General features: G+C 45.1%; 1 protein-coding gene across 1 annotated transcript in view; it reads right to left on the minus strand.

Annotated features, from left to right (window-relative positions):
• tcf4 (transcription factor 4) overlaps positions 1 to 12178 on the minus strand; it is a 122094-nt gene extending 109916 nt beyond the window's left edge. Inside the window, exons 1-3 of the mRNA XM_066645603.1 lie at positions 11877 to 12178; positions 9711 to 9804; positions 8627 to 8699 (exon numbers count right to left, since the gene is read on the minus strand). Of these exons, the coding sequence (XP_066501700.1) occupies positions 8627 to 8699; positions 9711 to 9782 (145 nt within the window). The 5' untranslated portion in view covers positions 9783 to 9804; positions 11877 to 12178. The remainder of the gene's footprint in view (positions 1 to 8626; positions 8700 to 9710; positions 9805 to 11876) is intronic.
• Positions 12179 to 27500: the final 15322 nt, after the last annotated feature.

Below are 27500 nucleotides of genomic sequence, written 5' to 3' on the forward strand. Positions count from 1 at the left end.
CAAACTTTTGGGAATTGTATCTGACCCCTTTCCTTCAAAACAAAACAAAGCGAGGGCCAGCAGTGGGTCGGTTCCGGTTCTGCATAACCAGCCATGTAAGCCGTGGCCTGTGGCTTATAAAACACAAAAGAGCTACTGCGCAAAAAAGCAGTTCACCTTGTGTGAGCTCATTCTAGCCACTGGGCAAAGGACGACTCCTTAAGATGTTCTTCCTGAACGCTCAGGGGAAGCCTTATTCACCGCTTTGGGGTCAGATTGCAGCTTCAAATGTAAACTGACCATCATCAAATTAGCAAAATATGTGTCGATAAAACAGCCTCGTTCAGGTCTCGACATGAATTCCTGTGTCGCACTAAAGCTACGTTCACACTGTGGGTAAAAGTGGCCCGAATCTGATGTAGAGATCAAATCTGTTCTCGTTCTGCTGTTCACACTTGCCTAAATAATCTGAATTCAATCTGAACATATTTGCTTTATAAAAACACTTGATACAAATTTCCATTTTTCCAGTTATATTCTCTAATGAATGAGAGACAGGGACTTTCCCAGAATTTCCCAACATACATACATACATACATACATATATTTATTTATTTATTTATTTATTTATTTTTACAAAACTGGCAGTCCAGAGATCATTCAAAATGAATTCGAATTAGAATCAGAATCACTTTATTGGCCACTGTTCAGAGGAAACAGAGGAAACAGAGGAATAGGTTCTTCACATTTAACCCAATCCGGGCAGAGAAACACTCATTTACACATGCACTAGTGAACACTAGGGGGCAGTGAGCACACATGGCCGACGTGAAGTAAAAGTCACATGAATTCCAATCTGGCTGTTCAGACACAGGCACATTTCAACAGATTGGATTTGGACTGATTTTACCTGATGTGGGAACATGGATTGAACACGGATCCCAGGATTGTCACTAATCAAATACGTATTAAAACATTTATGGATGCTCTCGTGAATTTCTGGCAACCCAGTCTTAAACTTCACCTGTAACACTTTAACACTGAACTTAATCCTAAAATCCAAAACGTTAGTTTTAATCCTAACCCCAAACCCTATTCTATCCCTAAACTCCAAATGCTCAAATAGGTATCATTTTATGCTACGCTATCACCTACAGCTAACCTTAAATCTAAACCTAACCCTAAACCAGACACTAAACCTTACTCTAACTCAAAACCCTATCCTTAACCCTAACTCTTAAAGATCAAAAACAGTTTTAAACCTAATCCTAAACTCTAAACCAGATCCTAAACCTAAAATATAAGCTCCAAAATGTTAGAAACCATAGTGTAAACAAACCCCTCGCCTTTGGGAATATGAGTGGACACTTAGTGACTGTAAAATGGCTATGAATTACAATGAATAATAAAAGAGTGTAAGACTGAGCATCAGAAAACACTACGTCCTGGATGACCAATCACAGCCAATCCTAGCTCTGTCAGGAAGATAATAAATAAACCTTTAAAACACAAACACGCTTGGTCTTTAAACTCTTTTCCCTTTGAGATTCGCCCGTTCTTAACTCCTTCGTGGTCCGCTAGTGTAACTAAAGCCTACAGGATTTTAAGAAATGTGAGGTTCACACCACGGTGCACTGTGATCAAATCTGCCTTTCTGCTTAACGAATCTGCCAAGAGGAACGTGGCAAAAGCAACATGCCTGAGGCAACTCTTACAGCCCATGGAGGAACCAATTCCCAAAACGTGCCCCTCGGAGGATCACGGAATGCAGGACACAAGCTGTAAGCAGATGCTACCGGATCGAAGGAAAGCAGCAGGTTCTCGTTTGGCTGAGATCAGGAGCGACATCCATCAGTCGACGGAAGGTTCGAGAACTTGACTTGAGGAAGAGAAGAGTCGTCAACTCTCTCGTCTCAATGGCGGCACGAGCGAACGCTGCTGTTCCCACGAATGCACACACTTTCATACACACACACACACACTCTAACATTAGCTTTTGTCACGCCTCAGTTATGGCAGCCATTGCGGCGGTGGATCTTCCCGTGTCGCACTTGACGGTCTCTAAACAAGTCAGTCGCTTTAATTAAAAGTTCCCGTTTCGAAGTGTGCCGCTCACCTACGGAGCTAATTACCAGCCGGGCTGACACTGGCGCGTCTTTATTTTCAGAGGACTAATTATACTTTTTTGATACCCTTCACCTCCGCCGCTCCAAGCAGGTGTGACGGTGAGCGCGGTGGGGAGAGGGAAGAGAGAGAGAGAGAGAGAGAGAGAAAAAAAAAGCATTCACATTCTTCTTTTCAGCTTGTGGAGAAAGGCGTCGCGGGGGGGGGAGGTCCCTCCGCCCCCCTCAAATGTGCGGTTACTATGACAGCACACTACAGGTGGGAGGAGATGGCGTGGCGGAGATCAAGTGAGCTGTCATAGAAAGGAGTCAGCGTGGACGGGATGAGAAGTGGTCTGTAATGTGCGCTTGGCTTTGAATGGCGCGGCGTAATAAAGCCCTGCGCCGCTGCTGTAATTGGCCCTTGTTTGTCGACGCCCGCCAACTTTGCCAACCACGGGCTAACTTTCTCCGCTGGCTTTGCGCTCGGGGCTTGATTGACTGGCCTGGGGCCTTACTTGGAAAGGGAGGGAAGGCCCTTGCTGGAGCCTTATTATTGTTATGATTCTTTTTACGAGACTTACGAATTCACACATTAGTGCGTAATAGTCTGGATCAGTGGAACCCTCAAGCTTAAACCATGCAGCAGATAAAGGACTCGGACCTGAAGGCACTTCCGGTCCAAGGCCTGAATGGAACGGGAAAAACGGGAGAAAACGGAATGGAGTTACTCTGCGACAGAGTAAGGAAGGAAACGGTAGAATAGAAAACAATGGATGGAAGTGGATTAAACGTGTCACAATGTGTTTGAATGGAAGGATGAAAGGATGGAAGCGACTGATCCCTGTCCTGGGTGTGTTTCCGCCTCATGCCCAAAGACTCCAGACCCTCCACGACCCTCAACAGAAGATGAATCAATGAATCAACTAGATATAATTAAACAAACGAATCAAAACAAAATGGATTCAAATGGGACTGGATGGGACTGGACGGAACAGAATGGAACTTAAGATGGAACACAGCACTGTGGAATGATAGAGAAGGGAATAATTTGGAAAGGATTATTAAAAAGGAATGGAAAGCACTGGAACAAAATGGGACAGGCCGCCAAATAAGGGTCAACACCAAATGAAACAGGGAAGGATACCAGCACAGCAAAATGAAATGGAAAGGAATGGAAGAGAAGGGAAGGGAGTGGGAATGGGAATTGGAACAGGAAAAGATATACAAAAATGGAATGGAATGGAATGAAAGCCTAGGGAAGGGAAGGGAATAAAATGCAAAAACAAAATGAAATATTACGTTGTATTAAAAACAGAGCATTTTTGGCTCCAGTTCAACACCCTGATGTGTTCTCGGTCCTAAAAATAGCGGCGTGGTGCGAGCCGTGGGTTTCCAGCCAGGCAGCCGGAGTCCGCTCAGTGCCAGCCGCACTTCCACTCAGGACGTCGGCACACACAAACAGGAAGAGGTGACTCAGACCCCACGTCCTGCGACCTCCACACGCTCCAAAAACAACAGCAACAGAGCGACTGGTGACCTTCCCTGGACATGTCTGGACATGTCTGACTCCACACAAGGTGTAGACTCGTTTTCGGCGCATTATTTATTCACTTATTCCAAGTTTCCCAGCGACCAGAAACTCCGAGTGACAGGCCGTTCCCACTTTCTGCGGATGAGGGAAGGAGTGCCTCGTCTCGGCCCCTGCAGGTCACCTCGCTTCCAAACATGCCTCGTGGCCCAGTTCCAGCTCATGCTAACAGTGTGGCCTTATCAAATCTCGACAGAGATTACAGCCCCCACACACACCCATACACACACTCCGCGGACAAGGAAGCAGGGTGCAGGCCTCAACAATGTCAGTGGACTCAGGAATCCCAGCATAATGTAGTGAAGGAAGTGGGCTACGCTGACGTAACCTTGACAAGAGGGACACAAAGGGCTCTGCTGCTCTATTTTTATTACCACCAGCACCCAGCCCCAAAGCTTTGAAACATGTTCAAAACAAGGCACTGCATCATACAGAGGTCTGGATTTAACCCTATGCATTGGTTTGGGTGCAGATTGGATTCTGGACAGGGTACACGATGTTTACACATGGACAGAGTTAGCTGAGGAAGTCCAGGGCTGTGTTCTTTCTTCAACTACCGAAGTGTCGTTCCAATACTCAGTTACAGAAAGGGCAAGAACACTTAAAGAACCCGGAAAAACCTCCGCTCAAAATAACGTACCTGATTCACCAACGAGAACATCACAAGCTCTGGTGAGGTGACTTCTCAGGAGTGTTCCCTGCACTCTGTAACACCCAAAGAACACCCTACTCCCTACATAGTGCACTTCACGGACGATAAAGCTAATATTACTACACCCAGACAGTTCACGGAATGATAAACATGGAGAACTGAAGCTTAAAGCCCATAGTAACTGTTTCTATTACACACAGTGAAACTCTTATTTACCTACACTCTGCACTACATAGGGTGGAAGAAGATATTTGAGATTCAGCCCTAGTGTTTTGTCAGTGTAATTCCAGCTGGACTCAGACGCAACGGACAAGTATATACGCTCACTACGATCACTAGGGGAGTCGTCCAAGTGCTGGGGTCGGACCAAGGTGATGCCACAGCCGTTCGTAACCATCAGTCCATCACATTTAACATCACAACATAACAATACAGAACAAGGCAGTTAGTGTTCTCCTCCAAGCGTATAGAAGTGGATCAGACACAGCAAGTGCGCCTAGAGTTTTTAAACACTGTGTCCATCCACTGTCCACTCTGTTAGACACTCCCACCTCATAAGTGGCTGGACGTTGTCGGCTGGATGTTTGTGGTCGGTTTTAAAACTCCAGCAGCCACTGCTGTGTCTGATCCACTCTACACCAGCGCAACACACACTAACACACCACCTCCACGTCAGTGTCACTGCAGCACGGAACGGACGAATGTGTGTAATCTCTGAGCTACAAAGTGTGTCCAAATGCTACACAGATAATGCAGCGTATTTTAATATCGCGGCTGATTGGTTTAAAATATTACCCAGCAATCGTCACAGAGTCAGCTTAAGGACGGCCGGGAGGTTGATTCGTAAGCAGCGTCGGCTTGGCAGCGGCGCAGAGCATCCATCAGACGTCTATTAATAACACAATGCACCTCACGCTCCCAGAAAAGGAGGCGAAAAAAAAAAAAAAAAGCTAAAGAGATAAAGTAATATAAGCCGTTTTTCAGAAACGAAGGCGTCTGGCGGCGCACGGGTGCAGCCCAATCTTTTCAGACTTAAACAATGTGGGCCGGATTAATTTACTAAATGCTTTACCACACATCAAACTTTTTATCTGGTGCCAAACCTGGCAGCGAGGCTGGTGGAGGTAGGCCCTATTCACAGCGTATCAGTCACTGGCAGCGAGGAACAATTCTATCATGGCTGTTGGCGCTGGACTCGCTGGCACGAAGGTCCATTTACATGGAAGCGTAGCCTTGCCAAAAAAAAAGATATTTTTACCCCTGCTTACAGAGAGAGCGACTCTCTCTCTCTCTCTCTCTCTATCTCTCTCTCTCTCTCTCTCTCTTTCTCTATGGCGGGGGAACCTTGAAAATGATAGCCATTATTAACGGAGGGTAATTATTAGCATTAGATAGTAAATAATACTAATAATATCACTATTACCAGCTTAAAATGCCTATTAATTCCTAATCCTACGCACAATTAAAGCGTGGAGATCCCTCTCGGTATCTCTCGCTCTCGCGCCGTTCTGCTTCCTGAGAGGAAGACAAAGAGACGCCGCGAGAGGCGCAGGGTGGTGGGAGGAAGAGGAAGAAAAAAAAAACAACAACAACAACAACAACAAAGTATTAAGCGACTGGTTTCCTTCCCGCGTGCAATCAGCCCGCCCCCCTCTTCACTTTGACTGACAGGTAGAACCGAAATGAAGCAGTGCTCAGGCTTTTACTGGAGGTGTGTGTGTGTGTGTGTGTGTGTGTAGCTACAAAGCTATAGCCATTACAGAGAGGAGCCAACAGCCCACAGTAGGCCTAGCCTGGGCATCATCTTGTACCAGCCAAAGCCAACCCCCTCCCCCACCCCCCGTCAGTGAGGAGGAGCCTGCAGCTGTGGGCAGCGTTGACGCCGGCCCCTGCCTCGCGCTTCATTGTTGTCAATAAAGTTTTGTTCCAAAAATTTGATCTGACTTTGTTGGGCATTTTTTGAAAAATGAAAAAGGGACTACACAGTTTGATTGAGGTGGTGGGCGTCAAGACCTGACACTCACAAATGTTTGAGTGTGTGTGTGTGTAAAAAAGTAGCTTTGAAAAAAACCAAAAATTTTGAAATTTTGTAATTTTTTTCAGGAAATTTTTGAATTTTTTTGGATATACTTTGGAATTTTTTAAAAAGAAACATTATCAGTCCAGGGTTAGATTGATTAAGGCGAATCGTAATGAAGGTGGGACCAATCATGACACATCACTCTTTTCAATTGGATTACTCTTTGAAAAATCTTGAAAAAAAAACAAAACAATTTGAGATGAAGTTTTAAAAATTTGGAATAGTTCGGGGAATTTTTGTCATTTTTGAATATAGTTTGGAAATCAATGAAAACCACACATTCATCTTGACAGAGTATGGATATCGAGTGTGTGTGTGTGTGTACCAAATGGAATGCTGTTTGCAGAAGAATACATTTATGATAAATTTTTGATTATGGATTTTTTATTTATTTATTTTTAATGATTATTCTTTTCTGAAAGGAAAGATGTGGAGGGACAGATTCACACTTTAGGACACATTTCCACGTATCTCCGTTCCAACTGCAAGTTCCATGGCAACCAAGGGGGTGGAAATATGTGTGTGTGTGTGTGTGTCTTATTGGGAGGGGTGTAGTTGTGTTTGAGGATCCGTCACACAGAGAAACACACACACACACACACACACACACACACACACACTCCTCATCCGACTTTTTCACCAGCGCAAAAAAAAACGGTGGCATAATTTACAGGGAAAGCACAGCACACAGAAAAAAGGGGGTGGGGGTGGTGGTGGGGGGGGGGGGGGTTGATGCAAATTAGCAAACTCTAAACAACCCACCAGTCTGGCGAGGGGTGGGGGGCAAAAAACAAAACAATGCAGGCCCTTCAGAGTCTGGGCCCAGCCGCCGCCGCCGCCGCAACAACAGCCACTGGCTTCAGACGAGGCTCCGGCGAAGGCCAGCGTCCCGAAATGACCAATTCCACAAAAGTCCACACGGGAATCAATCCGTGACAACAAACATTCCGACCCATTCCGAACGCCCGGCTCCGTGTGGAGCTCCGACTTGGGCCGTGCTGCGGGGAACGTTCCTTCCTCCGGGGAGAACATGTCCAGGGTCAAGGTCATCGCTTCCTTCCTTCCTCTTTTTCCCCATAATTCTGCTTTTCTTTAAGTGTTTTTTACTAAACCAAAAAATTAATGAATAATCACAAGGAACAAAAACCACACAAATGTATTTACATTATTTTAGCAATTTCATCCTGGGGAAAAAAATGGACGCCAAGGGCAACAGCCACAACATTCATAATAATAATAAATATTATCTCATATTCATAATAAGACAAATCTTTAAACCAGAGGCATGCTCTCTCACACACACACACGTGCAGACATAAACAAAAACACAGATTAAAATCAAGAACTGTTGTCCTAAAATTAAAAATTAAAAAAAAAATACATATAAGTGTTATTACAATGTTATAACAATATTAAAACATTGTAATAGCTTTTTATATGTATATAATTTATAAGTGTCGTTGAACAAAAAGAGAATTTCAAAGCTGCACTTAGAACACACTCGCAGTTTTAACAAGGTAGAGTGTTATTACAATGTTATAACAGTGTCACCAATTGCTGTGAGTGTGTATGTATAAATGCATGCCGCAACAAAAATTTATTTTGTTCAATAACACTGCAATAAAACTGTAATAACAATGTATCTGATTATTTATTATTCACACACACACACACACACACACACACACACACACCACTCTCTTTTCAACAGTCTCACACACACACCCACAACACCAACAACTAGTCATTGCATTTCTTCTCTTTACAATGTTGCTGTAACAGAGTAATAACACTGTAATTGCTATTTTATAGCAATGAATTTCATACGCATCGTTAAAAAACCCGGCTAAATTCACAACATGGACTTCCTTTGCCTGACGCCATCTGACACACACATGTCACACCTGCTGCACGATCATCTGAAGGTGGCACCACGGGTTCTGTCCATTCAGCGGGACACACACGTGCACGTCTCACGTCAAACATCGGCTCCACATGTGACATGTTTACGAAAATCCCAGTGCCATCCGACTCCAACTGTAAAACCACACCGGACCCAAGCCTGCGGAGCCCTGACAGCGAGGCTACAGTAACGAGCGCAGAGTACACAGCCATAACCAATCACAGCCAGCACCGCTGCAGCCGCGGCGCTCGGGATCATAAACAGAACACAGAACAATGAGGAGAAACACGCCACAGAGTCCAGAGTAAAGCCCACGTACTTGAGCCAGAGAAATGTCCACTTCCCAGAGACGTGGGTCCGTTCTTTCCACTGCTCACCGGAGGAGAAAACATCTAGAGGAGAGACGGAGAGAGAGAGAGAGAGACAGGGGGTGAAAACCTTCATTTATTCATTCATTCAAGCGTCCGTTCATTCATTCGTTCATTCATCCATTCATTCCTTCCTCACGGCCTCCAAAACAAAGCATACAAACTGTGTTGGGTTTAAAGAGCTAGACGCAATGAGCTGTGTTCTCCGTCCCAGGAAAATCCCATTATTCAGAGCCTTCATTTAACACCGCCACCATCAAACGCTACACAGTGACCCTTCACTGTATCCTCACCTCTCTCTCTCTCTCTCTCTCTCTCTCTCTCTCTCTGTGGGAATACTCTTGCCTTAAAGCTGCTGTGGAGTTGACCCAGGCTCGTGGCAGCCTGGGCGAGAGGGTGGGGGGGTGGGGGGGTAAGAGGAGGAGGAGGAGGGGGAGGGGGAGGGGATGGGCTTTTCTTTTGCGAATTAAAGAAAGAAAGAAAGAAAGAAAGAAAGAAAGAAAGAAAGAAAGAAAAGCAGCTTCCGGAGAGAGAGAGAGAGAGAGAGAGAGAGAGAGAGAGAGAGAGACAGAGAGAGAGAGAGAGAGAGAGAGAGACAGAGAGAGAGAGAGAGAGAGAGAGAGAGAGAGTGTCCTGGCGCAAACTTCGCGCAAGGTTAGAGCATCCGCTTGTCTGGCACGCGCCGCCGTCTCAAAGTTTTGCTCGCGCTGCTGATTCCTCCTATTATTATTATTATTATTATTATTATTATTATTATGAATATTATAATAAGATGTATAATAATTAATAAAATAATAATAATGAATAAAAATAACCCAGACTCGCCCACCTGCGCGCGCCTACGAAAGACCCTCGCCAAAAAAATAGGCAAAAAAAAAAAAAAAAGAAGCAAACCGAACGTCGCGAGCAGCGCGTGCAAAACGAAGCGCGTGCGCTTGCCCTCCTTTTTTTTATTCTTCCTTCCAGTGCGGTGCTCTGAGGAAGAAGAGGAGGAGGAAGATGAGGAGGAAGATGAGGAGGAAGAGACAGGCTTACCGCGCTAAAGTCCAGCAGGTCACTCAGTTCTTTGTCCGTGCCAAGAGCTGCCATCCGCTGCTGGTGGTGCATTTTAGCCAGAGCGCGCGCAGACCTGGAAACACGGAGCGCGCGATGAGAAAAAAAAAAAAGAAAAACAAAAAAAATAACAAAAAAAAAATAACAAAAAAAAAAGAAAGAAAGAGGATGGGGACGGGGCGGAGGGTGGAGGAGGGGGGGAGGGAGGGAGGTGTGGTGTGTGTTGGGGGGGGGCGGGGGGGGAAGAAGTATGGTCCGAATCTATCTAGCTCGCAAAAGACGCACGCACGCGCGGCACAGCTCGGTGCAGGCTCGCGCAACAGGAGGACGCATGCATGCGTGAGGCTGGATTTCACGAAAAGTGGCTCGTGCGCTGCACTGAAGGCGCAGTAAGTCCGGGAGGTCTGAGGTCAGTTTTGAAAAACACGCACCGCGCTTCACGCTTCCCTGCACGAGGAGGACGAACGCGAGGTGCAGTAGCAGGACGGGGCTCGTGCGTAGAGGGTAGAGTCTCGAGCTCGGGTACTATAACTTTGTTTTTTTTTTCTTTTTGAGAGTGCACTACTCGCGCTGGAACAGGAGCGACGCGAGGGTCTCGCGCTGAAGCGGAGGAAGGCGGGTTTCCGGGCTTGGAGTGGCTCGTGCACTGCGCCGGAGTAATGCAATAAGGCTCGAGCGCTGGAAGAAATTAAGGAGCTGATCTGGTGCACGTTGTCCCTGCTCTAATTGCACGTGCACGTGCAGCCACCTAGCTAAACATTGCAGGGATTAAAGGGGCCATAACATTAAAAAAAAAAACACACACAGAACAAAATAAAGGGTTGCCAAATATGTACATTTTACTGCCTCCTGCGGGTACTTGTTTTGGAAGTTTTATGACGTCACAAATCCAACACATTTCCATACATGCATATAAATATATGAATAAATAAAGCAAGCATAAACACGTTGAGCCCTTGTTATAAAGAGTGTTGCAGCCTAGGCAGCCAATCAGAATCCAGCTTATTTTTTTGGAACGTCCGTCCAACTTAAAGGGCCAGTACTGTTTGATATGTAATACTGGAGGTTAATAAACTCAAGATATAAAACAGCTGGGGGCTTCACCCCGCGCAGTGATGCTCAGCTTGAGTCACGTGACGCGCATCCCCTCGCGTGCAAAAGTTTGGGCACCACACGTGGATCAGAAGTCAACACACGGGTCAAGAGCACGTCCTCTGCAGCTGATTTCAACTCCGGCCTGGGCAGGCCCTGCAGACACTGGCTTGTTCATAAACACACACTACATGGATGCTGTCATCTGTGTGCAGCCGAGTAGCAAGACGCCCGCTCTAAAACAGGGGTCAGGAGGACACCTATGGAGCGTAAGGCAGGCCGCTGGCACGGAGGCTTCGCACCTGATGCGTCAGGGCCTGGAGAAGTGAATCGGGAATGAAACAAACAGGACAAACCCGCAGTGCAATGTCCATCTTCAAAGACACGGCCCTTCTGTTAATAAAAAGTCCTGCTACAGCTACTGTATCTGAACTGAGGGGAGGTGGTGGGGGCTAGGAACCAGGGGGTGGCATATAGACCACTGTATGAGGCCTACATCCTATAGATGTGGGCTTAATTACCATCCACAGTCACCGTCAGGGTTTGCGTAGACGATGTTGACTGTAAAGAATGTGTCAGTTTAAATAAATCAGTAAGCCAACCTATTATACATAATACACATATGAGGTCTTAATTATATCTCTGCCCCATTGTTTTGACCCCGGCTGCATGAAGACTCTACCCTGGGATAACTTCCTGAGGCAGCTTTCAGATGCAGACGTCTGGTTACCATCACTATGAACGGCCCTGAGTCAGTGCGCGTCTCCAGCACGCTCTGAGGGTCTTTCCATCCCAAGCCTTTAAGGATGGAGACGGGACTGGTGCGAATGAAGAAGCGTCTACGGGACGTTCTACACCGCGGGCTGAGCCCACTCCAGCAGTGACATCCCGCGAGGGAAGCGTCAAACGTGAGACTTAAAGGCGCTTAGGAAAGTTGTCAAAGTTCTGACACAGTGGCATCACGCCCAAAGCACAAAGCATAATCAGAAAGCGTAAACTCTGCACGCATCTCTGCGCGTCTGGCGCAAGCTAAAAAGACTTGACGCAAACGGTTACCTTCGTTGGAAACGCCGGTCCAGGCGAACGGAAGAGTTCTGGGACGTTGTCCTAAACCTAGCTTCGGCCTCAGAGCGCCGTTAAGCACTTTCAGTCCGCCGCCTCTAAAGCCTCGAAAGCCCGGCAGTCCCGGTGCACTCGACAGTCAGTCAGCCAGCTACGGATCTTTTGTCCGTGTGCGACGTTAAAAGCCGCATGGGTTTCGAAACGCACACAAGTGTCCCGACATGGCTCGCGTGGCGCAAAAGCGAAGATAAACATCCGCAAACGGGAAGAACGAGCGCGCTCAGCGCTTTCTGGCGGCCGCACTCCTCCGACTTGGGGCTAGCTGGCCACTTTCCATTCAAGCGTGTGGCAGAAACGCGTTGGGGTTCCTTTCCACACCCGTATTGCGACTGGCCACGCCCTTATGCGCCCTCGTGCGGCGTGATTGGCTGTTTATTTACGCTTACTCATAGCCAATCAGACCGAAGGAGGCTGGACGTTCTAAGCCAATCGAAGCGCTGGAAAATGTCCAGCTGCGTCCAATAAAGGTGCCAGAGCGAGGAGGGTACGGACCAATCCGAAAATAAGAGGCGTGACGCTGCAGCCAATCCGAGCAAAGGGGCGGGGTTTAAGTCCAATACAGGTGGGAAAAAAATGTCAGTAATAAATGAAAATAATATACAGTACAGTACACTATAAAATACAATAAAATTCAAATATAACATATTTATAAAATATTTGATTATCATTTTCAGCATTTTGTTAACATTTAATAACAACAATAATAATAATATATATTATTATTTATGCAAATTTTGTAAAAGAAAAATAATAAAAATAATTACATTAAAAAATAACAGCAATATTAATATAACAAATATTAATAATATAAACACTAAATATTTTTTTATGCAAGACTGTACATTAAGTCTCTGTGGTTTAATAAACCACACACACACAAACCTGCATTTGTTATTTATTATTTTTTCACATATTCTTATAATTAAAAGCGCTCTCTGCACAGTTTAACCGATGTGTTGCTGAGACCAGTGCTCTTCGGGAAAAAGTACTCTGTTTGGGGAATATATTGAGGTCAGCTTGGACTCTGGGTGCCGCGCTGTGATTGGACAGACTCAGACGAGGGGGCGGGGCAATTCGAAAGTTTCTGCACTTGACACCGGAAGCGCAGCAGAATCAGAATCGCTGTTTTATCCCATGTTTTCTGACTCACTGGGTGGTCTTGTTTCACAGTGTGTGAGTTGGTGGCCTCCAGATCCACAAATGAATGTGAATACGCACTGAACATGTGGTTATTCCATGTCCTACTTTAAGTATCAGAATTCACTCATTACATACATTAAATGCACATAGCAATCCGCCTTTAGCTTAGTTAGCGCTGACCTTCCTGTTCCTGTCTGCTTTCAGCCCTGAAACAATTCTGTTCCCCTTGTTTTTGGGTGTCCAGAGCGAGATGAGGGTGGAGATACTGAGCTCAGACACAAGAAAGCCACCTCTATTTATAACCCAATGTTAAAAAGCAATACCTTTCAGCGTCCTAATACCAAGACGCCAAGGGCTGAGGCTAAGCTTTTAAGCCCGTGGGAAGTGGAGCCGCATCTACACGGCAAGGGGCTTCTCGGCAAAGCAGATTTTTGGATTTCGTTCTCTCTTTTATTATCTGCGCCTGACCAACACAGGGCCTCTGTTTCGGTGGAAATGAAGATGGAAGAAATAGCAAATGAAAGCTATAGTCATAGAAGCGGCCTGTTGTATTTTATTTTCCTCGCTTGTTTTGGTCGTAGCTGCTCCAGAGGGTTTAGGTCGCAATCACTAGCTTCGATTGTTCCCAATGACAGTGCTGTTATTACATATAGAGCCCTGGCGTACACCCATCAGCCATTTCATTAAAACCATCTCGTTTTGGCACTTACTATCCATATTCTCAGGTACAATTAATGTCCGTAGTCTATCTGTTGGATCGTCCTCGACGCAGTGGCGACACTAACACTGTTAGCATGCGTTGCGCTGGTAGGTGGAAGGGTAATGAATGTACATGAGGTGTATGTGTATTGTGATTTTAAACGTCCGTACAGGGACAACCACTGGAGAACACTGGAGAGTTTTTAAGACATACACACACACATACACACACAGCACTGCCACTGACCGCTGCTAAGTCTCTGCCTGTACGGGCGGACGAGAGATTTAATCACAGGCCGGTTGTATCTTCCTCATTAGACTGGCTTTAGTGTTAGTGGGTCAGTGGTATTACAGACCAGACCATGAGATGTATCATAGCACAATTAGTGATGAGATAACACAGCGCTACTGATCTCTGGCTTTAAAGTATTAATGACCACGTGACCCGGCGCTGGTAAACAACAAGAGAAACCGCTCGAGTCGGAGAGAATGAAAACAACTGAATGTCTTTAGCAATTTTAGGCTCCAAAATGTGTCCAAACACAGACATTGAAAAGACAACTATTAGATGATTTTTGGACGTCCATTGACGTTATTAATTGGTCCCTAAATAAATTAATTGTATAAAACGCGTTTTGGACGTCCACTGACGTTATCGATTGGTCACCACTTGATAACTAACTTATTAAGATGGATTTTGGACGTCCACTGACATTATCGATTGGTCACCACTTAACTAACTTATTAAGATGGATTTTGGACGTCCAATGACGTTATCGATTGGTCACCACTTAACTAACATATTAAGAAGGATTTTGGACGTCCACTGACGTTATCGATTGGTCACCACTTGATAACTAACTTATTAAGACGGATTTTGGACGTCCAATGACGTTATAGATTGGTCACCACTTAACTAACTTTTTAAGATGGATTTTGGACGTCCACTGACGTTATCGATTGGTCACCACTTGATAACTAACTTATTAAGATGGATTTTGGACGTCCAATGACGTTATCGATTGGTCACCACTTAACTAACTTATTAAGATGGATTTTGGACGTCCACTGACGTTATTGATTGGTCACCACTTAACTAACTTAGTAAGATGGATTTTAGACGTCCACTGACGTTATCGATTGGTCACCACTTGATAACTAACTTATTAAGATGGATTTTGGACGTCCACTGACGTTATCGATTGGTCACCACTTGATAACTAACTTATTAAGATGGATTTTGGACGTCCACTGACGTTATCGATTGGTCATCACTTGATAACTAACTTAGTAAGATGGATTTTGGACGTCCACTGACGTTATCGATTGGTCACCACTTAACTAACTTATTAAGATGGATTTTGGACGTCCACTGACGTTATCGATTGGTCACCACTTGATAACTAACTTAGTAAGATGGATTTTGGACGTCCATTGACGTTATTAATTGGTCCCTAAATAAATTAATTGTATAAAACGCATTTTGGACGTCCACTGACGTTATCTATTGGTCACCACTTGATAACTAACTTATTAAGATGGATTTTGGACGTCCACTGACGTTATCGATTGGTCACCACTTGATAACTAACTTATTAAGATGGATTTTGGACGTCCACTGACGTTATCGATTGGTCACCACTTAACTAACTTATTAAGATGGATTTTGGACGTCCAATGACGTTATCGATTGCTCACCACTTAACTAACATATTAAGATGGATTTTGGACGTCCACTGACGTTATCGATTGGTCACCACTTGATAACTAACTTATTAAGATGGATTTTGGACGTCCAATGACGTTATCGTCCTTGACGGACAGACTACTTTTAGACCTATTTTGAACGTCCAGGGACGTTCCTTGTTTACTGGGTTATGTGTTTTACAATGAACTTATTGTTTTATCCGTTTTGTGTTTTGCTTCGTATGAGACGTGAGAAAAAAAAAAACAGTAAAAAGAAATAAAAACCTCTTGATGTGCTCTGACCGAGGGTGAGTTCAGGTAAAGTGAGAAACCTGAGCTCTGTTGGGTTTGTCAACAAACTATGTTTGAAGACACTGTGTGTGTGCTGCGTATAAAGAAGTGGTTTAAATATAAGGAGGGTTATTTTGGGTGTGGCTGCTTATTCAAAAGCACGTGTCAGCAAATTTCATGATAAACATGATGTCGTGAGAATCCTTTTCCAACATTAAACAGACATATAATGAGAATATCCCATGTTCAGTGCATGCGCACATTCATTTTTATATCCAGAGCCCACCAACCCACACACTGTGAAACAAGACCACACTGTCAGTTTTTTGTATGCGGCCTAAGTTTGAAAACATGGGAAAAAACAAGCCGTTCTGATTCTACTCTACTTCTGAGGTCAAGTGCAGAGACTTTAGAATGGCCCCGCCCCCTCGTCTGAGTCTGTCCAATCACAGCGCTGGACCGTGTTTATGTGAGCGCGCAAACGCAGCAAAACAGACACAACAAGCGCAGAGAAGTAAGAGCACTGAGTTAAAACATAAAAGACATAAAAGAGAACAGAGCAAAAATGGCTAAAAACCAGAGCTTCTGCTCCGCTCCTCACTGCTGTGCACTCGGGGTCGGGGTGAACAGCGAGTGGCTCATTATCATTTAAAGGAACAGGCGCTGAAAGAGGCTGTTCTGAACAGGGAAGTTTAGACAGGGGGAGAACTCTGCTGTGGCGCTTGTGGGGGTTTAACAGTAATTACATTTATTACAATTCTGATCAGGTTACAGATGGTAGACTGATGTAGCGTTAGGAGTCTTGCCTGCGGTCTGGCGTGGTTCTAGAACCCAGGTGGGAAACTAAACAAAGTCTTCTATATGCAGTTACTTACTACACTACACTACACCCGCCATCTTCCCTCTTCTTGTTCTGGACTGAATCAGGAGGGAGTCATGGTCAGGAGAGAAATGACTGACCCCAAACCAACCCCCCTCCCGCATCCCCCACCCCTGGGCCAGCGGTTCTGTTCCCGAGCTTTCTGCCAAACACCTGCGACCGCCGCAGCTGTGTGGAGCGCTGGGAAAGAGCGAGCAGGCGTAAACCTCCGCTAATTCCCTTTGATTCAGCCGTGGGCCCTGGGACCTCTGCGCGAGGGAGATCAGGTTACGCCACATTCCTGGACACAGAAACAGAAACATCTCCCCCTTAACCCCCCCCCCCCCCCCCCACCACCACCAAGACTGCGTTATAACCAGCCCCTCTGTTCCAGTACGGATCTGCACACATGGCAGTGAATTTCCAGGGACGTTGGGACTTGAGGGTCAGGAGTTTGGCCCGAGGTGTACATGTGCCAGTCAGTGAAAATAAGTAAACACACTGCTGTCAGTGCCCCTCCCAAACGTGGCCATCATCACCCAGTGCCCCCTAGTGGTCAGAGACCGTAGGAGTTTTCAGTTTCAAAGGTTTGAAAGAGAGAAAAAAAAAGAAAGAAAAAGAAACACTGCCCAAAACCATATGTGCATATGTGGGTGTGCATGTGTTTGTCCCAGGCCATCCGCCATCAGAAAGCTGAACACTGAGCAGATGGTACAGGGGTTAGCACCGGTTCCACAGGCTTCGGAACCAAACCCACACACGTGCGGTCAGAGCTCAAGCTCGGGTCAAAGGTCTTTCTGGAATATTCTGTGGAAAAACAACAAAAACAACAACAACAAACAGGACGCGGAAGTCTCTGCAAGGCTTTATGGAACTGAAAAAACAAATCGTTCCTCTCCAATGAAAAACAAGCATCTCCAAAATATTAACTATACCCAAGTACATGTAGATTTTGGAGCGTTTCTATTGGTCAGTTCGTCATGAAGTTTTCACACAGTGTGAAGGACAGCTGCTGGGTTCACCTTCTTTGTTCAATTGCTTCTTTTGTGTCTATTTCCTTTTGGTGTGGGCTTCTCAGCAGCTCCACATCCTTTCAGACCCGGTTATTTTCACTTTAACTTTGGCATTTTTCCTTCGTAATGCAGGTATGCACGGTCTCTGACTTTTGCACACACACACACACACACACACACACACACACACACAGGCAAACGAATGCACCAACCATGCCATTTCCACATCTGAAGACTTTATCCTGAAAATGTTCACTCACTGCGGCTTGCCAAGTTTTGAAAGGGAGGGATGATAGAGAGAGAGAGAGAGAGGAGAGAGAGAGAGAGAGAGAGAGAGAGAGAGAGAGAGAGAGAGAGAGAGAGAGCGCTGCCTCAGCACATAGACCTTTTTTTAGAATAAGCCCTTCTTGGATGGGAGGATGCTGCGGCCACTCTCATTCGCCCGCATCCCTCGCTCTGGTCTGTCAAATGAATGAGTGCTCGACTTCTCGGGGGCAGCCTCAAAGAAGTTCAACTTCATTCCCCCCCCCCCTTGAAGAGAGGATGGACAGCAGGCGTGGTAACCCACTGTACTGCTACCCCTCTCCCTCCCTCCCTCCCTCCCTCCCTCCCTCCCTCAAACCCGAAGATCGAAAGGAGTCGGTGCCCACAGGCCTCCATTCAGATGATTATTTGTTTTGCTTTGACCGAAACAACCAGGTCATTGGCACCAAACCAACATGTTTGATATTGTCTGCACCTCATCGATATTCACTTTTTTTTATGGAACTACTGTTGGTTTGTTTATAATAATAATAATTCTATTTTATATTACTTTTCATACACTGTAAAAAAAAATCCGTACTGGATGTAAAAAATACTGGCAGCTGTGGTTGCCAGAATTTCACCGTAAAATATACGGTCACGTTTTTGGCAATCATAAATTTTACAAGGACTGTTTTGTTTACAGTATATTTCTGTTAAAAAAACAGATATACACTGTAAAAAACATGGTATTTACATAAAAATAACAAATAAACATTGTTTTGCTATAAAATCCATCCATCCATTATCTGTAACCGCTTATCCAATTTAAGGTCGCGGGGGGTCCAGAGCCTACCTGGAATCATTGGGCGCAAGGCGGGAATACACCCTGGAGGGGACGCCCCTCAGGACGCCTCACAGGGCAACACAGACACACACACATTCACACCTACGGACACTTTCGAGTCGCCAATCCACCTGCAACGTGTGTTTTTGGACTGTGGGAGGAAACCGGAGCACCCGGAGGAAACCCACGCGGACACGGGGAGAACACACCAACTCCTCACAGACAGTCACCCGGAGCGGGAATCGAACCCACAACATACAGGCCCCTGGAGCTGTGTGACTGCGACACTACCTGCTGCGCCACCGTGCCGCCCTCTGCTATAAAATTAACATGTAAAGCCAAACTGCATCATGTATTCAGCCCTTAAATGGAGATATTGCTGAAAGACTAAAGAAATGTTCGGTATCTGGGTGCCACAGGTGGAACACAGGTTGATGGTGAACTTTCCTGACCAACACACGTCTCAACATAATATGCACAAAAACACACACACACAGTGATCACCCCAATGCAACCCAAAATCAGTAAGTCTCAAAGACAGAAAAAAACAAAGAAACTCTGAAAATCACATAAAATATGGAGAAGCAAAGCATGCTGGGAGCTCCCTAATGAGTCTCAGCTCCTCCCAGTCCTTGGACACTTGTACCGTCCCTAATGGTTTGTGTGTTTAACAGTGAAATAATGTATATTTTACAGTAAAGAGATGTAAAAAATTGTATTTTTGAAAGAAACCGAGACTCCACAGGTGGAATTTTGTAATGAGTGAGGACATAAGTCCAAGAGAAACCAAGTCTCAGACGGAGAAACCTACCTCAGAACGAGGGGAAGAACCACTGTGAAGAACCAAGACTCATATCTCCTTAAAATAATGAAGACCAACAAGAGGAACTGGGACTCAAGTGATTTACCTCCCTAAAAGTATGAGGAAGAACCACCAAGTGGAACTAAACTCAAATGGTATTACTCCCTAAAAGACTTAAGACCAACCACAAGGAACCAAGACTCGTGAGAACATTCATCCATTAAAGTATAAGGAAGAACCACCAAGAGGAACCAAAACCAAAAGGTATTACTCCCTAAAAGACTTAAGACCAACCACAAGGAACCAAGACTCGTGAGAACATCCATCCATTAAAATATGAGAAAGAACCACCAAGAAGAACCAAAACCAAAAGGTATTACTCCCTAAAAGACTTAAGACCAACCACAAGGAACCAAGACTCGTGAGAACATCCGTCCATTAAAATATGAGGAAGAACCACCAAGAGGAACCAAAACCAAAAGGTATTACTCCCTAAAAGATTGAAGACGAACCACCAAGAGGAGCCAAGACTCAGACAGAGCACCTCCATCAGAATGAGGGGAAGAACCACTGAGAAGAAGCAAGACTCATAAAGCAAATTTCTCTAAAATAATGAGAACTAAGAGGAACCTAGCCTTAAAATGTATGTAGTACTTCCTAAAATAATGAAGACCGACAAGAGGAACCAAGACTCAAGAGGCTGACCTGCCTAAAAGTAGGAGAAAGAACCACAAATAGGAACCAAACCTCAAACCATAGTACACCCTGTAAGACTTACCACAAGGAATCAAGACTCAAGAGAATAACATCCATCAGAGAAGGTGCAACACTTTCCACTTCTTAAAAGAAGAATAAGGACGAACCAACAAGAGAAACCAAGACTCAGACTGAGCACTTCCCTCAGAACGAGGGAAAGAGCCATTGAGAACCAAGACTCATAAAGTGGAACTCCCTGAAACTATGAGAACCACCAATAGGTAACTAATCTCAAAATGTTAATAGTTCTTCTTAAAAAAATTCAAAGACAAACCAGCAAAAAGAGCCTTGGTTAAAGAGAGATGGAAACCACTAAAAGGAACCAAGACTCAAGAGGTTGACCTCATTCAAATATGAGGAATAACCACCAAGAGGAACAAAAAACCCTAAAGGTAGTGCTCCCTAAATGACTGAAGACCAAACTCCAAGAGGAGCCAAGACTCAGATCGAGAACCTCCATCAGAATGAAGGGAAGAAATACTGTAAAGAACCAAGACTCATAATATAGAACTGCCTGAAACAACCAAGAAGATCCTGGCACTCCCCAAAAAGACTGAAGACAAACCAACAAGAGAAACCAAGATTCTAAAGAGAGTACACACTAAAAGATCTAATACGAACCTAGAAGAGGAGCCAAGACTCAGGAGGAGACCCTCCATTAAAAGGAGTGAAAGAGCCACTATAAGGAATCAAGACTCAGAAGAAGAACCTTCCCCAGAGTGAACGAAACAGCCACTAAAAGGAACCAAGTCTCAAGAGGTCAAACTCCTTAAAGGTACAAGGAAGAACCTCCAAGAAGAACCAAAAAATCAGTAGGTGGTGCACCCTAAAAGGTCCAAGATGGACCACCGAGAGGTGCCAAGACTCAGAAGGAGACCCTACATCAGAGGGTGTAGAAAAGCCACCGAAGGGAACCTAGACTCAGCAACATTCAACATTCCCTCTTTAGGGAGAAGGGGATTTCTTTGGATAAAGTCAGCGACTTTGGGCAGGAGCGGCCTGTGTGAGGCTTCAGTAAAATCCGATGACCCCTGAAGGACAAGAGCCTTGCGCCCCCTCCCTCTCTCCCTCTCTCTCTCCCTCTCTCTATCCCCACTGGCTTGAATTAACCGGCTTAACGAAGCGTTGGACCAGCTCTCGCTGATAAATATTTATTTGGAGACGTAGTGCGGATGTGTGTGCGGGCGGCACGACCGAGCTCATCTAGACCCCTCGACATGTCCGCAGCCCATAATAATCACAATAATGACAACCATCCTGCATCGTCATGGACATGGCGCCGTGGCAACCTGCCACGACCGCTTAACCTTCTTCACAGAGGCATCAAAATGAGCTCTAAAACAAAAAAAAAAAAAAAACTCACAGGCACACGCTGCCCAAAGGGTGTGAAGAAGAGTCGGCCGACTGCTAATGCACTAAGTGGACACTGAGGCGTCCGGCACAGAATAAACAATGACATTGCTCCGTCTCGTAAGGGAGCTCGTGTGAAGTGGCACCAGAGTGTCTGGTTTTAAAGAGGGCAGTTCCCTGAGTCTATTCTCCTCATCCACTTTGTTGGGGGTCCTAGATTTAATTTCACCGTGTTTTATTTTTTTGGTCACCTCTGGTGCCATGACAAATAGCGACAACAAAACTTGAAATGCACCGGAAGAGCAGGTGTCCACATGCTAATGGCGCAGCTTTGAATGTACACATCGGAGTTTGTTTAGAATCACAATTTGGATGCATGGCTGTGTCCCAATTGCACACTTAATATTAATTCTAAATATTGTTTGAGTGTGTAGTATGATTAACAGTGTCAAAGTTTAGTATACGAAAAAATCCACAGTGCACACTCGGAACCAGTTGATGGGAAGCTAATGTACCGCAATTCAACGGCTTATATACTGCCCTACTCCATACATAGTGCACTTCACAGATTATAAATCCATTAATCTACATTCAGGCAGTGCACTAAATGTTACACAGAGGACGTGAAGCTTCTGTTGAATGAAAATAATTTTATTATTCGACAGGGAGTGCATTATTTTAGTCCAGAAACCGTTATGTCATGACCTATACTGTGCACTACATAGGGTAGAATTTTTGAGTCTTTGAAAATAATTGTCATACAGCATTGCTCCTGCAGCTTGGTGTGATGTGGGTTCATCGCATCCTGTCAGTAAGAAACAGTGGGGTATTTTGTTTTAATATTTTGTGTAGCGGCAGAATGCACATTTTTTAAAATTAGTACATAGTACACACTGTGTAAATACAAAGTGTATGGGTAGTATTCGATTTGTAAAATCCTCTTGGTGTAGATTCAGCTCAGTTCCCTCTCTTTTTTTTATGATGTTCACAAAAGCTACTGTATAGTGCTTAGAGCTCCACCTGGTGGACATTCTTTGGCCTGCTAAAGGTGAGTGTGTAAATGAGAGAGAGTATGGATTTCAGTGCTCTCTGTGTATAGTGTGGTGGGACGTTCTTTGAGTGCGAGGAATTTCAGACCACCACACACACACACACCCACACAAGTGGCAGCTGGGCCAATCGACCAGTGCCAATTAGCCCTCACTCTTAAAGGCAGGGTGGGGGGTGAGGGCTAACCTGTAACATGCTCACAGGTGCATGTGCACAAACTCTCTCTCTCTCTCTCTCTCTCTCTCTCTCTCTCTCTCTCTCACTCACACACACACACACACACACACCTGTAGAAACAGTACTGAACACAGAGAGTGTTTTATTAGACCAGGTGTGCTTTAAAGAGACAGAGAGAGAGAGAGAGAGAGAGAGAGAGAGAATTACAAATGACTATGTGTAATATAAATCATGAGGAACAAGGATGTCAGCATCATTGTATGTTTTTGGAATCACTCCGGTTGTGAGAAGCAAAAAGTGCAACCAACTCCTGAGACTGAACTTTGAGGGTGTGGCTGCAAATTTCTTTGAGAAATGGAAAGAAATTGCAACCAACGTGATTCAAACAGTGAATACACACTTTAAGTTAAGTTACACTTCAGCCTCCAACAAGATACAGTCGCTTCTTACTTAAACACAACATTCCACCTTAAAATATACAGAGTTTGTAAATAAAAACAAACACAGGGGAGTTTATTTTGATGTGAAAATAGTATATTTCGATTGCATTTAAGTTTAACCTTTATTCCAGCCTCCAATCTTTACACATCAAGCTGTTTAGTGTTGTAGCACTTTCAGTCTGTGTTTAGTTTCATGCAGTTAGTGCTCTCCTGAATTTGGAGTCAGTTCCACCTTAAGTAATGTAACTGTAACAGCAAAAATAAGTTGATGTTGCCCACTTATGGAAAAGGAATATAGTAACAGCCTCATCTCTTTTCATGATTTTCAACATTCAGAGTCTTCATTTATATAATATTTCTTTGGTGTGACAAAGAGAGAGAGAGAGAGAGAGAGAGACCTGAGTCAGTCCAGACTGAGACATTTAGTTAGATTCCCATTTACAGAGCCAGGGCTGTGTGCAAACACCAGAGCATTTTTTTCCAGAGCAGAGAGCAGCAAATGGCGGCAAACCTGGCATCTATGACTAAAGCACACAATACACACACTTGCTAACTTGGACCAATGGGTTAGGGTCATGTTTTTGGGTCACTAATGTGTAAAATACACATGCTGCTACTTAAACTAGCAGTATGATAATAGGGCTAAGATTAGGATTAGGGTTAGGTAATTAGGCTCAGAATTATGTTTTACAGAATCGTAGCTGTGTTTCACACTTTCTGTGATATGTGGCTGTTATTTCTTGATTCTCAAAAGCATATGTACAGTATAGAGTCATACTTAAAAAAAGAAAAAAAGAGACAAATTAAACACATAGCTGTCCCATTAAGGAACGCGAACCGTCAGCGTGTCAGTCCGTTCCCGCCTGCCAGCAACATCTTCAAAATGGCTGGTAATCAAAACAAACTGTTCTGCTTAATGTGCGCCGCAAACAAACATACTGACTTAATTAAAAAAGACAGAGCTCTGACGTTTACATCAAAGAGAGACCTCCCTGTGAGCGCGAGCGTGTGTGTGTGGGTCCTGTATGCTTTTAATTCATATACTGCGGTGAGAAATTCTTTGGTTCATTTGCTCCAGGCTGTATCTCCCAGATGTTGTGATCCTGACAAATAGGCAATCCATTAGCAACACATCAAGATGACAACGGGAGAAAAAAATCTCCCGTGCCGCTCTCCCGAACAAAAGCCGAGTGTGAAGGGTTCTCGTTTACAAACACGCAGGGTCTGACATCTTAGCACAAGCTCACAATGTTGCTGACGGCAACTTTAACGGTATTTATTTACAAAAGAGGGTGAGTTCAATAATGTGGTCAATGACTAAGCATAGAAGGTGTTTCCAATAAAGTGGCCAAAGAGTAGAAGTAGATGGGTGTTTCGAATAAAGTGGCCAATGAGTGGCAGTAGAGGGGCGTTTCCAATAAAGTGGCCAATGAATGGCAGTAGAGGGCCGTTTCCAATAAAGTGGCCAATGAATGGCAGTAGAAGGCCGTTTCCAATAAAGTGGCCAATGAGTGGCAGTAGAGGGGCGTTTCCAATAAAGTGGCCAATGAATGGCAGTAGAAGGCCGTTTCCAATAAAGTGGCCAATGAGTGGCAGTAGAGGGGCGTTTCCAATAAAGTGGCCAATGAGTGGCAGTAGAGGGGTGTTTCCAATAAAGTGGCCAATGAGTGGCAGTAGAGGGGCGTTTCCAATAAAGTGGCCAATGAGTGGCAGTAGAGGGCGGTTTCCAATAAAATGGCCAATGAGTGGCAGTAGAGGGGCGTTTCCAATAAAGTGGCCAATGAGTGGCAGTAGAGGGGCGTTTCCAATAAAGTGGCCAATGAGTGGCAGTAGAGGGGCGTTTCCAATAAAATGGCCAATGAGTGGCAGTAGAGGGCGGTTTCCAATAAAATGGCCAATGAGTGGCAGTAGAGGGGCGTTTCCAATAAAATGGCAAATGAGTAGAAGTAGACAGGTGTTTCCAATAAAGTGGCCAATGAGTGGCAGTAGAGGGGCGTTTCCAATAAAGTGGCCAATGAGTGGCAGTAGAGGGCGGTTTCCAATAAAATGGCCAATGAGTGGCAGTAGAGGGGCGTTTCCAATAAAGTGGCCAATGAGTGGCAGTAGAGGGGCGTTTCCAATAAAGTGGCCAATGAGTGGCAGTAGAGGGGCGTTTCCAATAAAGTGGCCAATGAGTGGCAGTAGAGGGGCGTTTCCAATAAAGTGGCCAATGAGTGGCAGTAGAGGGGCGTTTCCAATAAAATGGCCAATGAGTGGCAGTAGAGGGGCGTTTCCAATAAAGTGGCCAATGAGTGGCAGTAGAGGGGCGTTTCCAATAAAGTGGCCAATGAGTGGCAGTAGAGGGCGGTTTCCAATAAAATGGCCAATGAGTGGCAGTAGAGGGGCGTTTCCAATAAAGTGGCCAATGAGTGGCAGTAGAGGGGCGTTTCCAATAAAGTGGCCAATGAGTGGCAGTAGAGGGGCGTTTCCAATAAAGTGGCCAATGAGTGGCAGTAGAGGGGCGTTTCCAATAAAGTGGCCAATGAGTGGCAGTAGAGGGGCATTTCCAATAAAATGGCCAATGAGTGGCAGTAGAGGGGCGTTTCCAATAAAGTGGCCAACGGGTGGCAGTAGAGGGGCGTTTCCAATAAAGTGGCCAAAAAGTAGAAGTAGACGGGTGTTTCCAATAAAATGGCAAATGAGTAGAAGTAGACAGGTGTTTCTGATAAAGTGGCCAATGAGTAGCAGTAGAGGGCCGTTTCCAATAAAGTGGCCAATGAGTGGCAGTAGAGGGGCGTTTCCAATAAAGTGGCCAATGAATGGCAGTAGAGGGCCGTTTCCAATAAAGTGGCCAATGAGTGGCAGTAGAGGGGCGTTTCCAATAAAGTGGCCAATGAGTGGCAGTAGAGGGGCGTTTCCAATAAAGTGGCCAATGAATGGCAGTAGAGGGCCGTTTCCAATAAAGTGGCCAATGAGTGGCAGTAGAGGGGCGTTTCCAATAAAGTGGCCAATGAGTGGCAGTAGAGGGCCGTTTCCAATAAAGTGGCCAATGAGTGGCAGTAGAGGGGCGTTTCCAATAAAGTGGCCAATGAATGGCAGTAGAGGTCCGTTTCCAATAAAGTGGCCAATGAGTGGCAGTAGAGGGCGGTTTCCAATAAAGTGGCCAATGAGTGGCAGTAGAGGGCCGTTTCCAATAAAGTGGCCAATGAGTGGCAGTAGAGGGGCGTTTCCAATAAAGTGGCCAATGAGTGGCAGTAGAGGGGCGTTTCCAATAAAGTGGCCAATGAGTGGCAGTAGAGGGGCATTTCCAATAAAGTGGCCAATGAGTGGCAGTAGAGGGGCGTTTCCAATAAAGTGGCTCAGAGATGGAATGACCCTGACTCTGAGAAAGTGATTTAACATTATGTTCTCACTCAGATTTAGGAACTGTGGCATTAGCAGATGCTTTGTTCCTTTAGTTATTTTTGCCTGCCTTTGAACTCTAGAAGTACATTTCGTTTTTGCACAATGTCAAAAGTTCTGATTTCAGAGGTGGGCGTCTGACAGCGCTGACATGAGCTGGACCCTCCAGTGTTTTGTCCGCTCCAGTGTTAGCGCTCTGTCCGTCGCAGCAGGAGGGTAACGAGCTGATCTTTGCTCTGGTTCTGAACGCTGCCCGCTCTGAAAGGGTCGAAAAACACTGAGCGCCCGACAGGAGACTAAGCTGTGAAAACAGGGAGAAAACTGAGGGAGTGAATCAAACGGCACGTCCACACACTTAGTGGACACTTCACTGGGACCATCTCACCGAGGGGCTGTCACTTTTCCAGAAACAAACCTGCTAATGTTTATATCTTTATTCTGATCCCTTGCTGATGACAGATGAACATAAAACGATAGACGTACAACAGGCTTCTCAAACTAGCGCTAATGCTAACGCTAACACACTATGAGGAGGACACTCAGTGGACAGTTGCTCCACTGCCCAAGGTCAGGAATACAGTCTCATATTGTTGTGTGATTGGTCCTAAAGGAGGGAGCAAGGCAAGTAGATACACACACACACACACACACACAATACACACACACACACAATAAACACAAGCTTCAGAGCCCAAGGAGACAGTTGCCTATTTATGTCTATCTCTTTCTTGCTCTATCTCACTCTTTTTCTTTCAACACACACACACACACACACTCCCGACCTGCCTCAGACACACATCTGTTAGTTTAAAGGCCATCTCCTC

Source organism: Hoplias malabaricus, chromosome 15 (assembly GCF_029633855.1).
Source record: "Hoplias malabaricus isolate fHopMal1 chromosome 15, fHopMal1.hap1, whole genome shotgun sequence".
In the NCBI taxonomy this organism is placed as follows: domain Eukaryota; kingdom Metazoa; phylum Chordata; class Actinopteri; order Characiformes; family Erythrinidae; genus Hoplias; species Hoplias malabaricus.